Raw genomic sequence first — 24,558 nt, forward strand, 5'->3', positions numbered from 1 at the left:
TTGTGTTTCCTCATTAGAGCCAGTTTTGGGAACGGCATCTTCTTCCCCTGGCTTGGGTCAAAAGTGCCAAGCCTTCCCTCTGTTGGACACTGCAGTCAGCCACGCTGAGCACCTATCACCCACACACGCGTTGCTTTGTTACAGTTTGCATTTGTACAAAACCAAAGAGAAAAGCTGTTTACCAAACCCTCTTGGTGCTAAAACATCTTGACATTAATTTGTGCTAAAATAACTAAAGGACTAAAACCTAATCTAATACGAAAAAAGAGACCATGATGACCTCAGGTTACAATACAAAGACCTTTGTGGGACCTGGGGATTATTTTTATACAGACCATGGCAAGTGTAAGCAATAAATTATACACCCTGTGGTTTTCCCATCAAGGAGCTGGTTACGAAAGGAAATAAAAGCCTGCTATTACTAACCAAAGACACACATGTGATGATAGATACAGGCTGTCTTTATGGGAGAAACAAATCATGTGCTTGAGTATGCTGTCTAGAGGGCTGTGGATGAATAAAAATGGCTTTACACAATTATTTGAATAATAATTTAATGATCTTTACACTAAAAAAGAATTTAGACCTAACCAGAATTTTCTGCTTAAATATGAATGTAAAAGTGAACAGCTTAAAAATGGAATTCACAGCTACAGATTTTACTGGATTATTTCTCTTCACTTGGGAAAGATGAGAAGGGGGGGGGCACTATATTCCATGTCTTCTGAAGACATTAAGACATTTCTCTGAGAGTAACCGAATTGTGGAAAATGGAGGAAAATGACTTTAATTCCAAGATATCATTCCTCTTGGACCATGACAACTTTGAACAAAAATATTTCCACAAAACTTCATTTTAATCATCTTCTTTACAAAGCACAATACTTAAGACTTTTCTAAATACAACTTTAGAAAATGAAGCAAAAAAATAATCTCCACAGATGCTGGTCGAGTCCATGCTGAATGCAAAAGAATTTTTTCAAAAGTGATACTTCCAAGCTGTTCAATATTCTTCACAGGCCCGTTTTGTAAAGAGTAAAGATGGTGGCTGTTCGGGCAGTGGCTCATCCAGTTCCATGACTGTAGAATCCTCTTGCTGGTTAGCCCATAGGGCAGTAATGAAGCTGCATACGCCAACTTCTCCTTCTAGAATTGCTTCTCTCTCTCCTGATACAAAGAAAGCCAATGGCTCTATTTTTCAGGTCGCCAGTGCCCCACGAGGGCACTCCAACCTCTCAATTTAATTTATTCACAATCTTTCTCTGTATACACATTATATAAAACTATACCATTAGGGATTTTCATGATGAGTAAATGAGAAATCCAAATGTCAAAGAAGCCAATCCTCATTCTTATATTCGGTGGTGGGAAATTTCTAAAGGCTTCAAGTTTAACGTAGAAATGCCTAGAACAGTCAAGGGGTATAGGAATGTTTTATGTGGCCCTTGGAAACTTGGCACTCCTGGCCCCAAGCACACTGAGGGCAAGGCTGCTGGAAAGGCAGTATGTCCAGATATGAGAGTGAAGGGTGTGAGGCTTCTTTCTTTACACACTCCCTTCCCTTAACTGTGCCATCACCCTGGAACCGCACCTGGAAGACCAGGATGTCCGCGGCTCTGTAAATACTCTGGAGGAAATAGCGGCCTCCAGCAACAAGGTTGAATAAGTAGGTAAGAGGAAGGCGGGGGAAGGGAGAGAGGCAGAGACATTCATTTGTAATACTTTCGATGATCAAGAACGTGTGATGATTTTTTTTTTTTTGCATCACTCCTTCAGTGTTATCAATTCTCATTCTTTGTGGTTGTACAAATCTACTCATGTTTAGTAGTTTCACTCTAAAACTCAGGAAATGGACAAAGCAGCTTTGTAGAAACACATAAAACACCTTCAGGGGCCATGAAGGGACCACCCCCCCACCCCCTAATCCCCAAACTATCTTGCAATACAGTATGCTCCCCTTATTTTCTGCTAAGGATGAGAAAACAGTTACATTAGTCTAAAGCTGAACTCTTCATTGGCTACAAAGATAAAGTGGACAAGCAAACACCAGTTTCCTCGGGTCGGAAAAAGCAATTCCATAAATGCAAGAGAGAGCCAATGGCTACGCTTCAACAAGCGCCTCCCCCCTTTCTCTTGGACCTGAGGAAGGGGTTACAAGAGAGCAAGGCAAATGAGATCATGTGAGTACAGTTTCAACAACAGCACACACGGATAACCTAGTGCAGGAAATAATACAACTCCCCCCCCGCCTTTGTTTTCATTTGCATTTTACTTTTATTTATTTTTGCTTTAATAATGCATATTCCGTTCACTCAAAAGGTGCAAAGGACAGGAAGCAGGGGTTTAACTTGGCTGATGAAAAATCAAGCAGGGGTGACATTTCTAGTTCATGAACAACCTAAAACTAGGAGAACTTAAAAGTCACAGCTGGTACCAAAGAGCACGCCCAACTTCACAGCTGTCTCCTCTTAGGACCTTTGGTTAGGCGAGAGAAGCTTTGAAGACAGTGGCCTCTAGTAGACTTTGATAAGTGACTAAAAAAAATAAATGTGTGTGTGTGTTTTTTAAATCATGGTAGCTGCATCACAAAAGCTCCAATCAAGAGGGTGGTAAAAAGAAGGCACAGATCATTGCAAATACCAGATTTTCTCTTTCTCTTTTTGTAAATATACCATCATATATAAGCTAAAATTTATCTTAGGGTGGTGGGGTTTGCTGGCAGGAGAAGGGACAGGTTGGACCTAAAATTGCATATGTAACAGACTCCTTGAGGGGGACACAGAGCGAGGCAGCTTTCCGCCTAAAGCAAAAGAATGGGATGCTCGCTCCGGACTATGTGTAATACAAACACTGGGGGAATCTGTGGCAAAACACGATTAAAAAAATCATAAAATTATAAAGCTTGTAAACGAAGACTCTAAAATTACATTTTATTAATGGAAAATATCATCAAAATAGTACCACTATGGACTAAACTGCCTGAGTTTTCGTTTCGCGTGAGATCTCATAGTAAAAAAGCCTTTAGCACAATTTGCTCTGTTTAAGTCACAACCAGTGCCAGACCCAGGACTATACCATGGGGAAGAGTCTCCTCTTGGATGGAATTTGTGTTGTGCTATCAAGACTTTTGTGCTAATTTTTGAAACAGGGACATGTTGAGGCAATTTTTCATCTTTTGGCACAAGGTTATTTTGGCTGGGGCGGAAATTTTGAGTCTTGGACTTGGGATGAATAATGCAACATTTCATTTATCAAGTATTCATTTTGATTGAAGAGCTTTCTTTATGTCATTAACTTCCATCTATAAAGGAAAAACAAGAGCCGAACAAAATCACAATGAATTGGCTGGTTGGATAAAAGCTGAAAGATAAGCAACCTGGTTGATTGAAAGCAAATAATCAACCTGACAATTTGAAAGGGGAAATGGGTGAAATGACATCTGAATGAAGAGTTGATCATGATGCCAGAAATTGACATAAACCTAAAGAATAGGCACACCAACTCGAAGCACTAGGAAAGGGTGGATGTTTGAATTCTCAGGCTACCAGTATCCAAAATTCGTCAGAAGCAACGATACAACAATAATTCCAGTTTCTTGGCCAGAGGGTGGAGCAGGGTGTCCTGACACACTGGACCACTTGGCAGGTTTGGAAGGCAGCTGTGGTTGGGCCCAAGGGGGTGTCTATCAGCACCCGCAAAGTGATGACAAGCCGTTACCTATCCTTTAAGCACCATGGATCCAAGTCACCACCAAGGGCCCCAACTGCATGAGAGCTGAAAGCCTACCATCTCCAACTCCTATACACTCTCTACCCTTTGGTAAAGGCTGAGTTAGATCAGAGAGAGGCTGGAGAGAGGGTGACAGAGCTCTGATGCCCTGCAGGACTGACACGGCTGTCAGGGAGAAGTAAAGGGATAAAGAGCAAGTGCCAAGTGTGGTCGGCTGTGGTCCTTGGGGTCCCAATGGCGGCATGACAGAAGTGCCAACGGGGTCACCCTGGCGCCATATGCCCTCTGGCAGTTACGACAATGAGGCCTCTGAAAACTGAGGGGAACTTTTCACAGAGGAGATGTTTCAGATAAATTCCAAATGAGAATCCCAACTTGGGGCACGTTTGCTAATGCCTCCCTTCCCCAAGACTTCCTGGATCCCAGGAGAGGATGTGAAGGGAGGCTATATAGTTCTAAGAAAATTCTCACAGGAAGCGCATCGAAATTGGTAGAGAAGTAACTATCATTTCTTTTCTTTATTTTTTTTAACATCTTTATTGGAGTATAATTGCTTTACAATGGTGTGTTAGTTTCTGCTTTATAACAAAGTGAATCAGCTATACATACACAAATATCCCCATATCTCCTTCCTCATTTATTTTCAAAATAAAGCCCGGACTCTGCTCCCACCCCCAACTGAGCCTCTCACGGGGTAACAGGACCCCAAGGGACCCACCTGCAACCGAAGCCGGATTTTCTTCTCTTCATCCAACTCTGACAGTAACTGCTTAATCTCTCGTCTGCAAAGCAAATGACAAAGTTAAACAAAAGCCTAGACTTCCCCAACAAGAGATATGAAGTCTCTTACCATTACAAAATCCATCTGATCCTTTTACAAAGAAAGTGTGGACAGAACATTACATTATATTTTCTTTGCACGGCTATTGCTTAAAGCCTGTTGCAGATGGAAAGGCCATTATTTCTGGGCTCCCCAAATATGTAGCCATCAAATAGTAGGTCTGAAATGACCTTTGAAATCCCTTAGTGCAAGTTTCTCCTAAAAGAAGATGGGGAAACTGAGGCCCAGAGAGGTGGCCTGACTTGCCCAATGACGACACTCCAGGTATCCAGGCTCATATTCGGTCATCTTCCCTCTAACTAGTCCTTTATTACAGAATCACTGGTCTTTACATGGACTTACATAATACTATTCATTGCAGACATTTTTACCACTCCATATATATTTCTTTTATTTTCACAGAGTTTTACATTACTGAAAGGTTAGTGGTATGTTTTCAGAGATTCTCACAAAATCGTGCAAATAGTAACACCTGAAAACTTGGAGGTAAAAGAACTGAACTAACGATATGGTAATCATGTCATAGAGAAAGTAGACACGAGTTAGAACACACAGTCCAGTGCCCTTCCCAACAGTAAACAATGAAGTAGAACAAAACTAATCATCTTGCAAACTCAGGCTCTACACTTAGGACACTGCAACCATCCTAACTCTGGTCAGAGAGCTGTACTCCATTTTAGGGTATCAGACACTCCATTTTACGCATACATTTTTATAAACTGGACTGGAAAATCAAAAAACAAACACCGTAGAACCAGCACAATAAACAAGGTAGACGTTATGTAGCATTTGCTCACTTCAGATGAGCACCATGATGGTCCCTGAACTTGGGTCAGTGTCCCAGCACTGCTGTCAACACGTTGGGCTCTCTGACATTAACCACCTGTGCTGCGTTCCTGCATTTATTCAAGCACATGCTATGCTCCAGCAGTCCAGGTTGGGGAGTTAGCTGGGGAGGGAGGTGCGAAGAAAGTCACTAAGTCTTGAACTAGTAAAAAAGGGTACACGTCTACGAGGAGGGAGGAAGATGGGGGAGTTGATGGAGAAGAGCCAGGACAGAAGCAGGGAGGTGAGAACTGCATGTTTGGGGATGAGGGGAATCAGCACAGACTTGAGCCGAAGGCTGAAAGGAAAGTGACGTCAAGAGCTAAGGTGGGAGACTGGGGGGGACCCAGTGCTCCTGGGCATGAAGGCCAAGCTGAGGAAGGCTGTGAAGGGCAGGCCTTGGAGAGGGGCCACTGTGATGTCTGATTCAAGAAGATGTTGGCTGGGGAAGGACAACTGCAGCCATCCATGCCCAGGTTCACAGTGGAGAGAGGAACAATGGGGTGGAGTGGCCCCAAGGCACTGGCGATTCTGCACTCAAGACTCAGGCACAGGCCATTTCAGAAAAGTTCTGGGCACTTTTCAGAGCGAGGGCCCCAAGGGACGAAGCCCTGGATCCAGGAGTGTCTGACCCGTCTTGTTCAGGAGGCTGAGAACCAGGCAGGGGACACCTGTCGCCTGGACATGGAGGGGGCCTTTGGGTACCCAAAGCTATACTGTGCCGGGTCAGATACGAGCTGGGGACTTGGAGGAGTTAGCGGCAGCCTGTCTGGCCCCTCAAGACCCGCTCTAGTCCCATCCTGCGGTTCTGCATATTTATCTGATGAGCCTCTTCCAGGCAGGGGGTGAGTCCAAGAGGCCCCCAGTTCATACGACACCTCCAGCCTGAGTGGAGCAGAAGCGAATAGAGCCGCAGTACTCAAAGTGAGTTCCATGGACGCCTTGTCCTAGGATGTTCTGGGGAAATGGACTCCGTGATTAAGTACGTTTGGGAAACACTGCATACGTTATCCTCCATCTTCCCACGCACAGCGAAGGCTCTGAGCAGCCCTTCGGAGAAGAAAGTAACTTTGTTTAACCCAATTATTCCCCAAAGTACACAAAACACTTCAGGGCCCTCCAGCTGCAGGCGTCCTCCCGAAGGTGTGACTGCGGGTCTGTGGCCCCATTGCCCGCCACTGCCCCGGGCACCTCCCGATCTGGGTGGCCAGGCACCAGGAATGCACTGACCTGCCGGGCCGCTCCACGTGCCTGTGAACCTGCCCGTGCTGTGCCCTCTGCTGGGGTGCTCTGCTCTTGGCAATGCTAGGTCGGCTTTCGAAACCCTACTCAGGAAACACCTCCAGATGCCTACCCCGTTCCCTCCAGAAACAGCCAACGGATCCCTAAACTCTCTGCGCCTCCGTTTATTCAGATAAGTGCCTCCTGACTTCTAATCCCTTTACCATTATTTTTTAACTGCACACAGCATCCTGGGTGATATGCGTGTGATATTTATTTTGGCTTGCAGGTCCCTCTCCCCATCTAAGCGCCCCTTGAGGATCAGAGATGCGGAGTGCGTGTGTGCAGGCACGCACGGAGGCTGCTCGAGTCTCCTGGTGAGAACATCTTGCTGAGTGTCAAGCCTCAGTTTTAAAGAGTCCCTGCATCTTTTGCATACATTGTACCCCTAAATGCAAGCCAATTCCTTCATGGGGCAGCTAACTGAAGGAACTGCAATTTTTCTGGTGCTAGAAGAGAAGCTGGCTGTTGGGATTATTAAGAAGTGGTGCATGCACATACTGTGTCTTCTGGGGATTTGAAGATCTTTCTTTTTCGCAGCCTGCTGAGCACGTCCCTTGTAGCTGACTCCTCCCCCTATGCCCCGGCGCCAGCCCGTGTGCAGCTGGCCCAGTTTACACGTGGAGCTGAGCTAAATGAAGCTCCTCGGGCTCACACACCCACTCCCACCCCTGCTGCCACCATCCCCAGGGAGGCGGCCCATCCTCGGGGACAGGCTGGGACCCAAGGTGGCAGAACCAGGCCCTGACCCGGTGGAAAGCAACCCCTGGAGGCAGTTAAAGAAGGGGCCGCAGACACTCACTTCTGCTGGTCCTTCATGGTCTCGATGATGCTCCTCAGCTCCCGGACCTGTGTCCTCAGCTCCTCCACGGCCGCCTGGCTGCTGGCTGTAGGCTCCATCTTTGGTTTTCCTTCCGCGCCGAACAGAGACGGGGAGTTGGCTCTGTGTCCAACTGTTCCCGAAGAGGACGACAGGGGAGAGGGTGCTGCTGAGGACAGAGGGGCCGGCCCGCCACTGCCCGCAGCCATGGTCCCCGGCTTGGGCGGCAGCGATGCTTTGTTGTCGGACACCTGCGATGAGTGAGGACAGGGATTCAGGCTAGGGATTCGTGTGCTGCACCTCCCCGTCCTCTTTACTAAAACCTGCTATCTACGTCACTGTCCCCACAGCCCTCCGTATACTCCACTCACTCATTCCTTCATCCACAAGCCCCCAAGGGCCTACTTGGTGCAGGCATCCCCTTATGAATTTTAAATTTGACCACCTTTCTGAACAGGTAGTTCCTGACTGGTTTAATGTACACATCCAGAGGCCCATGTACCCGCTAGGCTCTGCAAACCCTGAAGTGAGCAAAACATTTTCTTGGCCCTCAAGGAGCTTAGAACCCAGTGAGGTGCAGACAGACAGACCAACCAACACACTGTAGATGAGGGGGGAGCGTGCATGCAGGGAGGGAAGCACACAGAGCCGCAGAAGTATATACAGAATACATATACAGAATATACAGAAGGGACCAAGCATCCCAGAGGGAGGGCATCAGGAAGGAGCTGACAGCCTCATCCTGGAGGAGGACCAGGAGGTGGTCAGAAAAGAGTAAGCAGGGGGCGGGGGGTGGGGGAAGTTCTAGAGGAGGGAACGCGCTAGGTGAGGCCTGGAGACCCGAGAGTGAACTGCCTTCACGGGAAGCCAGAACGTCAGGGGGGCAAGAGAGAGGTAGGGTGCACACAGGGGGCTTGCGGAAAGGGTTAAAAAGATTGCCTGCTGAGCTCAAGATCCCTGTGGCTGCAGAAGGGCTGAAGGGCTGGTGGGTCTGGAGGTCTAGACAATTGCTAGGAGGCTCTCATACAGTGAAAGCTAAAAACGGTGAGGGTCTGACTCAGGAAGCGGCCAAGAGGATAGAGAGAAGACAGCTTTGAGAGATGCGGCAATGGCAGGCTCATCCAACCAAGAGACGCAGTCCCTGCCCTCCCAGAGCAGACACCCCAAGGCCAGGAGGATGTGGTCCTGGGCAGGCCCTAGCGGGTGAGGAGGAAGTACGGATCAAGGGCCATGGGTGGGGATGGAGGAAGGAGGCATTAAGGTTGACCCTTTCATGGGAGGAAGAACAGACTGAAGGCTCAAACAATGATCTCAGTTTTGGACACATGGAATTTTAGGAGCCTGAGGGATGGCCAAGGGGGAAGGCCAATGGGCAGAGCCAATGACTGAAAAAGTGAGTTGGGCCAGAGAAATCACCAGAGGAAGTGCAAGCCATGGGGGTGGATGACAAAGAATGAGAAGAGGCGCAATGATAGAACCTATGGACGCCCCAAGTTGAAGAGGTGGAGGGAGAGGGGAGAGCCCTTGGGGACTGGGACAGAGTGCTGAGAGCGGGGATGGAGCCAGACCAGGAGAGGGCCTGGGTCATGGAAGTCCCCTGGAGGAGCTTCCAGAGGATGCTGAGAGGAAAATTAGGGGGGAGCCCATTTGGTGGAGCCAAGGGAGAATGAAATCTGATCAAGGCAGGTTAGCGCCTGCATGGGACGTGAGGGGCGTGGCCTGCAAGTTTAGAACTCTTTCCAAACACTCGGCTGAGGAAAGAAGATGGGAGAAAGGGAGAGAATGTTCGTGGAGAAGCCTCAGGAGGAGACAGGATCAAGGAGGCGTTTTGTTTGCTTTCAAAGATGGGGGAGACCCTGAGCTGGAAGGTATCTTGAGGGTAAGAGCCAAGGCTGAAGATGGAGGAGGCAGGCAGGGGAAGCCTGATGGAGAAGTGTCCTGAGGGGGCATGGAGGGCACAGGGAACACAACGGTCATGGGTGGGGGGAACAGGGGCACACAGCAGGCCTAGGGGAGGCGGCAGCTGCAAGGAAAGGTGAGATCACAGGTGGGGTGCGGTGGATGGGGGCAGGTAGTAGACAGGACATTGGGGGGTGAAGCGGGGGAGGGGAGGGAGCTGAGGCTGCCGGCGCCCAGGGCGGGAGCCAAGATGGGGCTGGGTTGGCACAGTGAGGAGGCAAAGTCTGGATTCAGGCTGTGCTACAGGGAGAAACTGGGCAGAGTCAGCCAGAAGCAGATGGGCCATCATTCCCAGCCTTTCTGCTCGCCTTTTCTCTGCCAACTTATCATTGAGGAAAATCACTTTCTGCTGCCAGGGAGAGCGATCCACCATCCTGTGCTTATTGTTAGCAGGAGTCATAGTCAGAGGGGCGAGGGACTGACATTTACGGAGCGCTGGTTACATGCCGGACGCTGGCTGGACAACTGAAATGCGATTAGTTGGCACACAGGCTTGACGGAGCAGGAAACTGAGGCTTAGGGATGTGGCTGAGGAATTCCCCAAGTCTCACAGCTCATAAGCGGCAGAACTGAGATTCAATTCCCTCCCCATCAGCTGGACCCTCAAGCCTGGTACCGTGACCGTGGCTGCCTGAGTCTGAAGATTCCTGCTCTCCTGACCTGATTTCCTTCGCTTCTTTTCTATTCCCGGGTTCATACTTTTCCCCATTTCCCACCTTGCATTCTCACGCACCTCCCGCAGCCCACCGATGTCCTCACACTGTCTGACTTCCAGGCACTTTTTGAATCAACGCTTCTCTTTGCATTTCCTACGTGACTCGCTCTCCTGTCCCATTTCAGCTAACAGGCACTTGTTATAAGCCCTCACAGACTATAGGCCACCAAATGTCCTGATCAAATTAGTTCAGGTGGAATTTCTAGAAGCAATAAACAACAAGACATGACAACTCCAGGCAAGTGAAATAGGCTAATGGGATAGAACAGTGCAAATCAGAAACGTGATGAGCCACTGCCCACCAATAGATGTCACTATAGAGACACCCTAGGGACGTCGGAGAGGCTGCAACTATAGGCATTCCTATGGTCACCAGCAAAAACGGATCTAAATCCAATTTCTGTAAATGGAAGCCTTTTATAAAGGAAGACTGCTTCAGTTTTGTGAATAATTACAATCGATCTGTTTTATAGGATCATATTTTTGCTGACTATATCAGATTTTTAAGAAAAGCTATACATGTAAATTCTTAAATCTATCAGAAGAAAATTCCACATCACCTTTGATTTCTTTGTGTGAATTCGTGCTTCGAGTGCTTTAAAAATGACTTCCATTTTCTGCTTTTAGACAGAAGGCAGCTGCTAATGTTTACAGAAAATAATTCCAATTGATTGGGTTCTCTTAGCACGAGAAAATGGAATTTTAAAATCTTACTTCACAATCATAGGACGAACAGAACTTGTACAGGGTCCCCTTCAGAAGCCACATGCAGTTGCTAAACAATGTGTTCTTTGTTCCTCACAAGTCAATAATAAAAGAGCTATACCATCCCCTGGGTGTGCAATGAAATTAATGTTTTTAAACATTTTAAACATTAAAATGACTATAAATTTATCCTAATAAATGAATCCAAATGAGCTTTTCTTTAAGAAATCCCATTAGTTATTCAAATTCATGAACTGCCAACCATAATTTGTGACACCACCAGATTTGAACATAAAAGTCACAATCTGTGGGCAGAGGGCACAGCATTTAATATATTTAATGTAGTCTTTCTAGACACCTCTAGGTTTTTAAAGTTGTTTTGGTTCTTGTGATGGTGGTGGTGGTGGTGTGCGAGGGCATTGTGTGTGTGTGTGTGTGTGTGTGTGTTTGACGGTATGAAGAGGAGATCAAACCACAAGAGAAAACATGGGATTCTGCCCAGTTTTGGAGACTGTCACATTCCTTAGGGATTTTGATTACCAAAGTAATCACTGTCACCAAAGAATAACAAAAACTTGTGTTGCCTGTTGCAATGGACTGAATGTTTGTGTCCTTCCAAAATTCATACGTGAAAATCCTAACCCCCGCTGTGATGGTATTGGGAGATAGGACCTTTGGAAGGTGATTAGGTCATGAGGGTGGAGCTGTCATGAACGGGGTTAGTGCCCTTCTAAAAGGGACCCCAGAGAGCTCTCTCACCCTATTTCCTCCATGTGAGGACACAATGAGAAGCTGGCAGTCTACAGCCCCGAAGAGATCCCTCATCAGAACCTGACCATGCTGGCACCCTGATCTTGGGCGTCCAGCCACCAGAAATGTGAGAAATAAACTTCTATTGTTTATAAGTCACCCAATCTATGGCGCTTCATTTTAGCAGCCCCACATGACTAAGACATCTGTTTATCCCTGTTTGGTTTATAACTCGTCATCAGAGCATACACGTAAAGGTAGGGATCCCGTGCTGTCGGGACACCCTCGCCACGGCTGGCCACTCACTTGGGATATGGTAACAGTCTTTGAAGTTTTCTTTGATGCGTCCACTCCTCTGTGTGCAAGCGAAACGTGTTCTTCTTTATCTTCTTCAGGACTTGGGGAGTCAAAGATATCAGGGCTTGAAAGGGAAGACTGGATAAAGCCAAAAGAAAATGCTCTTGTCAGAATTACACCTTAGCTGACATAGCTTTTGTTAGCATAATGCAGTGTGCCTTTCAAAGCACTTGACACTTCTATTTTGTTTGTCTCCTCATTATAACCATGAGGCAGAAAGTATGCTATTATCTGTGTGCTAGAGAGAGTGGCAGAACTGGGACTAAGATTTCCTAGACTAGGGATCTTTCTTTCTATGGGATCCTTCCACTGATGCCCGTTGGTCATTTCATCCATGTGAGCATCTGTCATCCATCTTTTCCTGCTCAGAGCCTCTCTCTTTTTTGTAAACATTTGCTGCCGTGTGCCAAGCACTCAGCTTGATACTGAACTTAACAGTGACATGCCAGACATGGTCCCTGCTCTCACAGGGTTGACAGCCCAGTGGGGAAGGACACACAGGTGGAGAGGAAGCTGCCTCTAACCTGCCTCTCCTCCATTCCCTCCTGATCCTTTTCCAGAACCAGGTCTATTGCATAGTGAAGTGTCTAAAAGGACTTGTCTGAGAGGAAACCATTTCTGGGGGCAAAGGATCACTACCCCTGCGGATCAGTGACCAGCATTTCTGCAGCCCCAGAGAACAGCCCTGCCTGCCAGCACAGCAAGCTCAGGTCTAATTTGGTGCCTGCTGCTAAAACGCTGCCCTCATTGTTGTGGACAATCATTATCCATTTTGGATTCCATCTTTGCTAAGGTGTACTTACAGAATGGCAGCATCTCTTGGTAAAATATGGGGATAACACTCCTACTCTTTCTGCCTCGCTGTGAAGATCAAAAGCTGGATGCATGTAAACCAATTCACTGGAATCACTTGGTCAAAAATGATTACTGTACTAGAATTTCCCTATTTTAGAACAAAGCAGAGGAAAATAAGAGTTCCTGTGGCAAGGAATCTTTTTAAACGAAGAATCTTCCAGAGATATCTTTAGGTGAGCTCATATTCAGCCTTACCTCTATGCCTTCTATCCCTGTGGTGGGAAAATAGTCATATTTCGAATCACCACTTGGCACCATTATAGAAAATAATCACACTTACAAATACTGTTTGTTTTCTTCTGTTTACTTACTAAGCAATACATATAGGGAAGTTTAAAGCAATGTTTTAAAATGAAAAGGTCTTGTTTGTTAATCTTCATTTAATCTGAAAATCCAATTACCTAGAATAACACCCGCCTCCAACCAAGCTTTCTTTTAATCTAAGCTTAACTACCTTACAATGCCTGTATCCTTTCATTTTGAGATTTTATTCCAAAAGACAGTTTCCTCCTCCATAACCTATGATTCATGAGCTGCCAATCAAAGCTTGCTCTTTGAATCTGATAAACATAAACAGCTCAAACTAGGTTGAGAGGCCCCAGGATGGGGAGTCATGACTAATGTATTTCCTCGATCGTTCCCTTCAATGGCCTTTTAGGAATATGTCCATATCCACCAATCCCATTTTGCTATGAAAAACCTACAGGTGCTAACAGGAAGAAGAGTAAACATGAATTCAATGTACATATCCATACGGGGATGGATAGGAATGAAGGGAAGCGAGTACAGTAATTATACTTCTTTAAAGCACAAATGTATCCTGTTGTTTTAAGCCCACAAGTAAAATTGTTCCATATCAAATGTCAAACTTTGAGCCACCGTTGCCATAAGCTTCCTGCGGTCAGGGACCATGTACCTCTTATTCCCAGTTGCAGCCTTCGTACCTGGCACAGAGCTTAGCCTATAGGAGATGCCCATCAGTATTTGTTGAATGAGTGAATGAATCAATGTGTGATCTAAAAGTGCAGAGAAGATGAGATGCCTTTACCAGGTCTCCCCCAAATATATACAAACTCCCAGACATGGGATGTAGGGACCAAGGGTGGGATGGGGGGTGGTAATTCAAATTTCTCTGTATTTAATTCTGATGCATCAAGGCCCTCTAGATCTTGAAAAGTTAGGAAGGATTTGGAGGGGAAACAAAAATGATGAAGGATTTATAGAGAAGATATGGGAGGTAGGATTAAAAATTTAAATACAGAGATACTAAGAAGCAATTAAATAGGCTATGCGTTTATGAGGTGTTTGGGAGGGTGTGGAGAGGTGAGAGGGAAAGGGGAAAGAAGGTGGTATTGACACAGTACTCTATATAAGAGTGAAAAAGTAAGCCACTGTTTCAAGTCTTTCTCCCCCAAAGATGGCAATAAACAGATATGTTTCCTACAAAGAGGAAAAATAGGACGACTCAAACCACACTTCCAGAGCCAGTGGATATGAGAGAAGAGGTTCAAAGGAAGTGGCATTCTTTTTCTTCTAAATGATGACCCCTTAGGTAGAATTAGTAGAGAGTGTCCTGGGAAACCTGAAAAAGGTTAATTCCCTGGTATCTGGGTGAAGGTCCTAAGGCCTTAGTCCTGCATTCCCAGCAAGGACAAGGCAATTCGATACATAGAGATAAATAGACAGACAGAGATATACACACACACATACACTGCTTGCAGAAGCACCAAGATTTTTCTACAATGACATTCACTTCAGTGTTTATGATGAATGGAAACAACATAAATGTCCAGTGACAGCGCACCAGCTAGATAAACGCTCGTATATTCCCAGGCTAGAACTCTAGGCAGCCATTCACTGTGACGTGACGGAAGGATGTGTAATGACAGGGGGAAGGTGTACAATGTAAGGGGGAAATGCAACTTCTAAAGCCACGTGTTCTGTGTGATCCCATTTTTGAAGAAATAAAGGATATACAGAAAGAGGTTAACAGTTCTTAGCTTGGGGGAGCAGGATTACTTACTTATTCTATTACTTTCTTCTTTATGCATTTCGTGCTTCAAATTTGGTACAATAAATGTGTTACAGGTTTCTAATAAGAAACAAAGTTATTCCAAATGACCCAAACAAAAACTTCTATGGGTTATCCGGAGCGTTCTGACTGTTGTCTCCTGCATGACCAGGTGCCTCGTATGTTTAAAACCCATCTCCTAAAGGTCTGTGCGGGGTTCTGTGGAGGGATGCCAAGGACGGGGCTTTGAGAGAAAAAGGCTGGGCCACTGCCAAGTGCTGTATAGTGGCAGATCCCTTTCTTTTGGTTTTTTTTTTTTTTTAAGTAAAGTTCTCTTTTGTTCACAGACCAAACCAGCCTTGCTCTCCTTTCCCACCAGAAAACATGCCATTTTGTTCTTACCAATTTCATTTCGGGTTCAAACAAGAATCAGTCTGGAAGGAGAGAGAAGGAAAGTGGGACTAGGGGTTCCCCACCTCGCTGGCAGATACACAGAGAACAAAAAGAAAGAAACACTGCTTGATTCCAGAAGACTCTCAAATCACTTCTGGTCAGCAGCGTATCTCATGACCTCCCTCTCCCAGCGTGTCCTCAAATCAGCTGCTTGCAGAACAGTCCTTAGCTAGAGTCCCCGATCTTTCCTGCCTTCCAGCTGTCAGGAAGCGAGGAGGCACTTACGGACGTCAGGGACTGGGACGGAGGCCTCCTCCCCGTGGCTTTTGGTCTGCTTGTGGTTGGGTGACTGAGCTTCTCAGTAGATGACACCACGGAATCAAACCCTTCTAGGTCTAAAACAAAAGTAAAACAGATTTTTTAAAGAGCATCAACAGGAGTAAGGGAAGGTTCTTATAACATGCCATAAGCACCTCTTTTCCTTAATAATCATCCTTTAGGTCTGGATTACGCTTCATCATTTATGAAGGCTGTTTACATCCTTTGGTTATCCCATCAACGTGATTCAAACTGAATGAAAGAAATCACCTCCTCCTCCGTCTAACAAGCTATTATGGAGGAAAGAGAAACGTGATTCTTCTTTCCCCCTTCAACAGTCAACAGCTATAATCATACATCTTTAAAAGCTACAGAAAGAGGAGTAAAGGAGGAATCCTCTTTCTTCCACAAATCCAAGTCCATTTTGGTAGATAAAACATTCTTGCAGTCACAATAAAATAAGCAGTTATCTCAAGGTACAATATCCTTGTGCAAGTGAATGCTGGTCGTTGATTCCAGAAGACAAGAGAGGGCAGCCTCCTTCTCTGGCTGTACAGCAATACTCTGACCATCACCCTACCATTAGATTCTTAACCCCCTGGAGATGGAGAGCAAGCTTCTGTTTCTCCAGATGACTCACAGAGCCCCGCACCATTCTGTTTCCAGAAGTATCGCTCAATGGAGAAAATATCTTCTTCAGTCATCAGTCTGCTCACTGACTCACTCCATTATGACTGAGCAACTACTCTGTGCCACACACAGAGCTCGATACTAAGGCTACCCCGGTGAGCATGGCAGAAACGAGCCTGTCCTCAGAGAGCTCCCATCTCCGTGACTGACATCTCAGATGAACGGAGCATCTTTCAGCCAGATCGTCACTGCACCTGGCATGTGTCCAGGAGGAAGGCCTTTGCCTTCACTTTGCCACCTCCTTCAACAAATGATCAGGCCAAGGGAGTCACCTGGTGCTACAGAGTTCTGGGGATTTACAAACCAAGTGTAGATCTGTGTATGATGCACAGAGGGATGGCTGGCAGATAGGGGGAGACCCTGAGACTCATTACTGCTGGTGAATGGGGACACGCCATCTCTTCCTGACAGGGAGACTGCTTCATTCGCCATGCCAGGCGCTGCCTTCCCAAACCATTCCCATTCTCCCTCCTAACAGAGCCCCGGTTCTGTTTCAGGACAATGTGCCCAGCAGAGGCACGTCTGGTCTAAGCCAATGATGGCAATCCTGTTCCTCTTTGCCAGTGATTGGTTTAGAGGTAGCCACGTAGCCCAATTTGGATCACTGAGAAATAAAAGGAAGTCTACTGAGAGCCACTGGGAAAGAGATTTCCTCTCTGTGTAGAGAGAGGCAAGTGAGGCGAAGGTCCTTTGTGTTGCTGCTTCCTCTTCCCTCCTGCTTGGGAAGCTGTTGTGTAAGAATAGGATGCCTGGAGCTGTGGATAGGCTTAGTGTCCTTATAAGAAGAGAAAGAGACTAGTGCCCTCTCACCCCCTCCACCATTTGAGGACACAGCAAGAAGACAGTGCCTGTGAACCCGGAAGAGGGCCCTCAACAGACACGGCATCTGCTAGTGCCTTGAACTTGGCCTTCACAGCCTCCAGGACTGTAGGAAATACATGTCCGCTGTTTAATTTCTGTTATGACAGACCTGGCAGACCAAGACAGGCATGAATTCTGAGCTAGGTTGTCTGGGTTCAACTCCCAGCTCCACCACTAGCCGCCACCTGTGTATCTGGCACGTTTCTAGCCTCTTCCTGTTACTTCTTGCAGCAGTAGTTTTCAGCCTTTTTCCTGCCATTGTGCAAATGACTAACACATGAGATGGATGCTCTTGGAGATCTTGAGGATAGCAGAGCAAAACAAATGGAAAGAGCTTGGGTGACTGACCGCCCCAATGAACCACTCACCAACCCTGAATGACCAAGTGTCCAGGCTTCTCACCGTGTGAAATGAATAGCCCCCTGTTATTTCAGCTAATTTTAGTCAGATATTCTTTATTTGCAACTGAAAATATCTTAAACTGCCATAATTGCAAATATGCTGGCTCGGGACAGAAAAGATAAAAATGATGTGTGTTTTTTTTCCCTCCTTATTTTGGGGAGAGCTCTCTTGTTGAGGGTTATCATACAGGGTCTGGCTGTGTGACAGCTTTCTTCTATTAATGAACAGTCAGGTGTTGCCTGCAAACTACTTCCTTTAGTGGAAATATGCAAAACCAAGCACAAGTCACTGGTCAGGACAAACCATTACATTACACCTGGGATTATATTACATGACTTTATTTCAGCACCTGGTGAATGAATAATTATTCAACATGAACTCATTTTATCAGGGCAAAGCAACTGTAACCAAAGGTTAACTCTCTGAAGAGACAGCACAAGAAAAGTATCAGTGGTGCTCTGAGGCTGAGGAGCCAATCAGCACCCAGCGCCAGAGCGAGGCTCCTGAAAAATGCCCCATCTGGCCAGCCAGCTCAGAGAGGCTCGGGGCGGGCCTCTCTAGAGCCCGTTCACTGGCCTGACCCTCTCAGGAGCCTTCCCTTTAAGAGAATCTTATTTTCCTAAAAGATTCCCCTTGAGACCCCACCCCAGGACTCACCTTTACCAATTCCATGTTGTTTGAAATCGAAATTCCCAATTACACACTTGGATTGATGCCAAAAGCCATTATCTGACATTAATGTCCCCCCAATTAATTTTTTAAAATCGACCTTTCTCTGATTACAGAAGTAATATGTGCACAATGCATAATTTTTAAAAGCCATAAAATGGTAACAACAAAACAAAGTCAACTATAATCTTGCCACACGGAGACGAGTACTATTAGTATTTTGGTATATTTCCCTTCAGGCTTTTTTCTATAAATAGATAGCCTAGTTCACATGATATATAGTATTTCATTCTGCTTATTTCACTAAACATTATATGCCATGACGCTAAAAATCCTTCATAAATATTTTGATTGTTGTAGAATCTTCTATTGCATTGCAATTCATGATTTAGTGAATCAATCCCCTATCGTTGGGTAATTGTTTTCAAATCATTCCCCCTCTCTCTGTTGTTGTTGTTGTTTTTTTAATTAAGGAAAAGTGCTGCACAAATATCCTTGCATGCACTCTACATCCGGTGAGTTTAGCGGGTTCCCCTGCTGGGCCCTGGAAGTAGGAATAAGGCCCAGGGCAGGGAGGTCTGCTGGTGGGGAGGTGGGCGTGAGGGGGCTGGAGGACATGAAGCACACGGGGCGGGGGAGGGGGTGTGCCAGTGCTGAGGGCCTTGGCTGGGCGCTGCCAGGGGCTGAGGCCGACCACCTAGGTCATGGCTCCATCCTGGAAACAGAAGCCAGCTCAGGAGGCAAAACTGGAGCAGGCTGAAGTGATGAAAGAACAATTAAAGGCCTGCTGGCTCCGGTTCTCCACCTTGGCTGCAGAGTGGAGCCACCTGGACAATTAAAAAAAAAAAAGGCTCCTGCCTGGATCCCACCCTGGGACTGACTGGATTAGTCTGGGGCGCCGTCTAGGGCAGGGCAGGCTCTCCGTCTCCCCAGGTTTATTAGTTTGTTAGTAGCAGCCACGTGCAGAAGCGCTGCTCCGGAAGAGGCTGCGGGATGGGGAGGGACACGCCAGGACTTGACCATGCGGAGGAGAGGAGAGGGCGCCGGGGCCGAGGGCCATCGGGTGAGCAGCAGGTGTCCCAGGGCCGGGCCCGGTGAGGCATCGGCAGCAAGGCTCCTCACAGGGTGGGTCCCCTGCCGACCTGGTGTGTGAGCAACAGAGGCGATCAAGTGGCAACCAAAGGCTTGGGTGACCACTGGTGATGAGTCAGAAACATGGCGGCTGGAGTGAGAAGGAGGCACTCGAGGGGGCCGAGCATGCAGAGCGGGGTGGGGGAGGGGAGCGGATGGGATGGCCGCAGGCCCCTCTTAAGATGGACTCAGCACATCCCCTGGTGTGCGGGGACAGACAAGGTCGCACCCAGGAGACTTCTGCTGGACTCCATCTGGGCTCCCTCCCCACCCTCCTGGGCCCCCTGAAATAGGGAAGTCCCAGGGGGAGCTGAGGGTTTGACCACGTGTGAGACAGGGGTCTCTCCTAAATCACACTTTCGAAATGACTCAGAGGTGGCCTGGTGTCTGTGTGACGCACTTAGACTGTGAGCCCCCGGAGGGCAGGGACCCATCTTTGCGCTCTCATAGTCTAGCGCCTTCCTGGGGCAAACATGCTTGACATTCTGTGAATGAAGGAACAAATGAACAAGCCCACGAATGAACCAACTCTCTCAAGAAAGAACTCTGATTGCAGGCGTGCAGCTGCAAAACAGAGGTGACTGCTAGCGGGCAGTGAGGCAGCAGCTTCGGGGTGGAAGGCAGCCTTCTATGCCAGGGCTGCAGAGAAAGCCTGGCCGGCCCAGTTCGTTTTACTGGCTGAGGTCTGCACTAAAAAGCCCTGCACATGCTGAAGCCTGGCCGCACTCAGCGAGCACACTCAACCAGAGTCTCCATGACAGATGGCCCAGAAGACTGCCTCATCTCTGTCACTCAAGAGTAAGAGGAGAGGGACTTCCCTGGTGGTGCAGTGGTTGGGAATTCGCCTGCCAGTGCAGGGGACACGGGTTCGAGTCCTGGTCCGGGAGGATCCCACATGCCGCGGAGCAACTAAGCCCGTGCGCCACAACTACTGAGCCTGTGCTCTAGAGCCCGCGAGCCACAACTACTGAGCCCGGGTGCTGCAGCTGCTGGGGCTTGTGCTCTGTGGCGGGAGAGGCCACTGCAGTGGGAGGCCTGCGCAAGGCAGCGAGGAGTGGCCCCCTGGCTCACCGCAACTAGAGAAAGCCCGCGTGCAGCAACAAAGACCCAACACAGCCATAAATAAATAAATGAATGAATGAATAAGTAAGTAAGTAAACAAATAAATAAATAAAAGAGTAAGAAGAGGGCCGCGTCCTGCAGGGGAGCCGCACTCTTAACCTCCTCATGCAGACTCAGCTACATCGAACTTTCTACATTTGAGCTCAGAAAAAACACTTTTGGGAAACAACAGACAAAACCAAAGTGCCGGAAAGAAAAAGACACACCAAGGATGAGGTCACTTGATGAAAAGGGAACCTCAGACCTTGAACTTCGACTCACTTCTGCTTTCTGACAGCGAAGGGGGAAACTCTTCAGCACTGTAACGTAAATTTTCAGTGGCACAGAGCATGCTCTCATGACTGTGGTCGCAGTAGCTGAGATTAAGGCAGAATTTCCATGACTAACCCGTTGTGGTGCAAAGAAAATGTCCCAATTTTCATGGTAGTTTTGAAATGAATCAGGCTGAAACTTGATATGAGCTTTCTCGCCTGGCTAGGAATTTTTCCCTTTAATAAAAAATGGTTTTAATGCCCATAAGCCAATCCAAAACTCTGAAGTGGAAAATGTTGGGTATTTTTTAAAAGTTAGTTTCATAAGGATGAGAGGCCCTTGGCTTTTCTGATACTTGGAAGACAAACCCTCTACAGACATACAGGGATAATTCATGTTGGACACGGAGTCAGCTTGGAAAGGCCTTTGACTCTTCATGGCACACAGAGTTGCCCATTTTCCATGAATTTCAGTCACAGCCTATTTAGCTCATTTTCCATCAATGGGAGGGATGGTACCAGTGACCACAGGTGACCTAAGACACATCCACTGAAAACCAGGAGAAGAAATAGTCAAAAGTCTGAGATGGGCCAGCTGTCACCAAAGGAACTGTTTGTGAGCTCCTAAATGGCTCTGTTTATTTATTGTAGTTCGCTGCTCTGGGCTTGACAACGAGTCCTAGAACGGAAGTTTCCTACATTTGAGGCCTGGCATTGTCGCTCCCTCCCAATATCTCTGGAAACCACCTCATCTCCTGCATGTCTCTGTCAAGGATCATTAAGTCTGCTGGAACTTCTTGCTTGGAACCGCTGTAATGGATTTCTCACTCCAAGTCCTGTACCACTCCACACGCTGGCTACCACCAGAGAGCCAGCTACCACCAGAGACCGTAAAGTGCAGACCTGAGCACGTCCCTTCACTGCTTCAAGTCCTTCCTGAGTGCCAACGAAATCCCAGTGCCTTAGCATGGCCAACACACCTCTGTCCCTTGGGTGACTTCCTCCTCTCCCCTCCCCCTCCTTTCCTCCCTTCCCCTGGAGACATCAAGGCTTGGCTTGGCAACTAAGACCTCTTCCAAGAATGCAGCCTGCACCCTAAAACTGACCTGAGCACTCCCTAGACACTCATCACACCAATCTCCGCATTTAGCACCCTGAACTAACAGTCTTTGCTGACCTATCTGTCTCCCTTACCCGCCAGGGAAGAAGCCGTGGCTCTTACCTCTGTTTTTCCCAGGCCTAGCATCATACCTGGCTTGCAGTGAGTGTTCAGTAAATGATTATTGAATAAATGAACAAACAACCTTTCTGGGCTTCAGTTTTCCCACCAGAAAAAAAGGAGAGAGTTATCTGAGCTATCAGCTTTGCAGGGTTATTCTTTCGTAAATGAGAGATTATGTGAAAACCCTTTCAAATCACGCAGGTAGAATTTTGTTTTCAGACACCATTGATGGAGTTGTGGGATTTGGGAGCAGAGATTTAAGAGCAAGGCTAACTGTTAAAAAAAAAAAAACCCCGTGAACAAAATTTTTTTTTTTAAGATTTAAGATGACAAAACCCTAAACCCACAGGGCCGCAGGTACCTTCTCTACAATGAAGAAGCATCTCAAGGTAGTCTGGACAGGAGGAAATCTCACCCTGCATGTAAATCCTTTGACTAGCGTGGAAAACCTGTGCAGACTACAAAGATGGGCCCATTATTAGGGGTCAGTGAACACCTGTGTTAGCTAAGTCACCAACTGAAAAATTCTCATTTGAGCAATGATTAGATTCTGCAGGAAAATAAGCCCTCCAAAATGTGTATGGATATAGCAGATTTGCTGCTGCATTTTCATTTATCAGTCAGGCGTGAAGTTTTCAAGACACAAGCTGCTGGGAGTAAACAAGTTTGGGCTACCGGTCGGCCACCCGACCGCTCCACCCTTCGCACGTGCGTGCTCATTCAATCCTCACAAAAACCCATGCCGCGCAGGCTACTCTATTCTACAGAGGGAGAGATGGAAGGTCAGAGGTTAGACAACTTGAACAAGGTCACAATCAGAAAATGGCAGGGCCCACACTCAGATTCATGCTGGTGGAATTCTTTCCACTACAGAGCACTGGACAGACAGCAGGAACATCTGATCTTCCTTCTTATCCAAGTGATAGTGAATTCTGAGAATTGTTTCTACATCAATAACAAGAAAAGATGCCAGGAAATGTAGTGTGTGTGTGTGTGTGTGTGTGTGTGTGTGTGTGTGTGTGTGCGCGCGCGTGTGTGAAGAAACCACTCTACGTTCTGATAACAAGCTGCCTTTGTTCTATTTTATTAAAATGTGTTTTTAAAAGGACCAAAAAGGGGGCTGGCTTCTTTAAAGAAATCTCTGGCAAGAAATGTAAAGTGTTAGGCAAGTAAAGGAGGAATGTTTGGCGATTCAGTACAAAGCAACTTTTACATGGAAACTTGTAGCTCAAGAATAAGAGAGGGAGATAGAGTTTATTTACTCATTCACTTAGTCAAACATTTATTAAATATCTACTGTGTGCCAGGCATAGTGAAAGTTCTGAGAATAAAAGTACAATCGCTTTACATCAGCACTATCCATTAAAACTTGCTGTGAAAGATCCTTTTTGACCCACTTCCTAGAGAAATGGAAATTAAAAAAAATAAACAAATGGGACCTAATGAAACTTAAAAGCTTTTGCATAGCAAAGGAAGCCATAAACAAGATGAAAAGACAGTCTACAGAATGGGAGAAAATATTTGCAAACAAAGCAACTGACAAAGGATTAATCTCCAAAATTTACAAGCAGCTCATGCAGCTCAATATCAAAAAAAACAAACAACCCAATCCAAAAATGGGCAGAAGACCTAAATAGACATTTCTCCAAAGAAGATATACAGATTGCCAAGAAACACATGAAAGGATGCTCAACACCACTAATCATTAGAGAAATGCAAATCAAAACTACAATGAGGTATCACCTCACATGGGTCAGAATGGCCATTAACGAAAAATCTACAAACAATAAATGCTGGAGAGGGTGTGGAGAAAAGGGAACCCTCTTGCACTCTTGGTGGGAATGTAAATTGATACAGCCACTATGGAGAACAGTAGGGAGGTTCCTCAAAAAACTAAAAATACAACTACCATATGACCCAGCAATCCTACTACTGGGCATATACCCTGAGAAAACCATAATTCAAAAAGAGTCAAGTACCGCAATGTTCATTGCAGCACTATTTACAATAGCCAGGACATGGAAGCAACCTAAGTGTCCATCGACAGATGAATGGATAAAGAAGATGTGGCACATATATACAAGGGAATATTACTCAGCCATAAAAAGAGACGGAATTGAGTTATTTGTAGTGAGGTGGATGGACCTAGAGTCTGTCATACAGAGTGAAGTAAGTCAGAAAGAGAAAAACAAATGCAGTATGCTAACACATATATATGGAATCTAAAAAAAAAAAAAAGGTTCTGAAGAACCTAGGGGCAGGACAGGAATAAAGACGCAGACATAGAGAATGGACTTGAGGACACGGGGAGGGGGAAGGGTAAGCTGGGAGGAAGTGAGAGAGTGGCATGGACATATATACACTACCAAATGTAAAATAGATAGCTAGTGGGAAGCAGCCGCATAGCACAGGGAGATCAGCTCGGTGCTTTGTGACCACCTAGAGGGGTGGGATATGGAGGGTGGGAGGGAGACGCAAGAGGGAGGAGATATGGGGATATATGTGTATGTATAGCTGATTCACTTTGTTATACAGCAAAAACTAACACAACACTGTAAAGCAATTATACTCCAATAAAGGTGTTAAAAAAAAAAACTTGCTGTGATGACGGAACCAGCTATATCTGTACTATCCAATATGGTACCACTGGC

The 24,558-nt window shown here is 46.4% G+C and overlaps 1 protein-coding gene across 4 annotated transcripts in view; it reads right to left on the bottom strand.

Moving 5' to 3' along the window:
* Window positions 1-604: 604 nt before the first annotated feature.
* Window positions 605-24,558, bottom strand: part of SH3KBP1 (SH3 domain containing kinase binding protein 1) — a 350,137-nt gene continuing 326,183 nt past the window's right edge. For 3 of the 4 annotated variants that reach the window (XM_057538746.1, XM_007174679.3, XM_007174678.3), the window contains exons 13-17: window positions 15,527-15,636; window positions 11,932-12,060; window positions 7,479-7,747; window positions 4,448-4,511; window positions 605-3,301 (exon numbers count right to left, since the gene is read on the bottom strand). In XM_057538746.1, the coding sequence (XP_057394729.1) occupies window positions 3,260-3,301; window positions 4,448-4,511; window positions 7,479-7,747; window positions 11,932-12,060; window positions 15,527-15,636 (614 nt within the window). In that variant the 3' untranslated portion in view covers window positions 605-3,259. The remainder of the gene's footprint in view (window positions 3,302-4,447; window positions 4,512-7,478; window positions 7,748-11,931; window positions 12,061-15,526; window positions 15,637-24,558) is intronic. The other variant, XM_057538745.1, reaches the window with a different exon arrangement.

The sequence above is a fragment of the Balaenoptera acutorostrata genome, chromosome X, assembly GCF_949987535.1.
Source record: "Balaenoptera acutorostrata chromosome X, mBalAcu1.1, whole genome shotgun sequence".
Classification (NCBI taxonomy): domain Eukaryota; kingdom Metazoa; phylum Chordata; class Mammalia; order Artiodactyla; family Balaenopteridae; genus Balaenoptera; species Balaenoptera acutorostrata.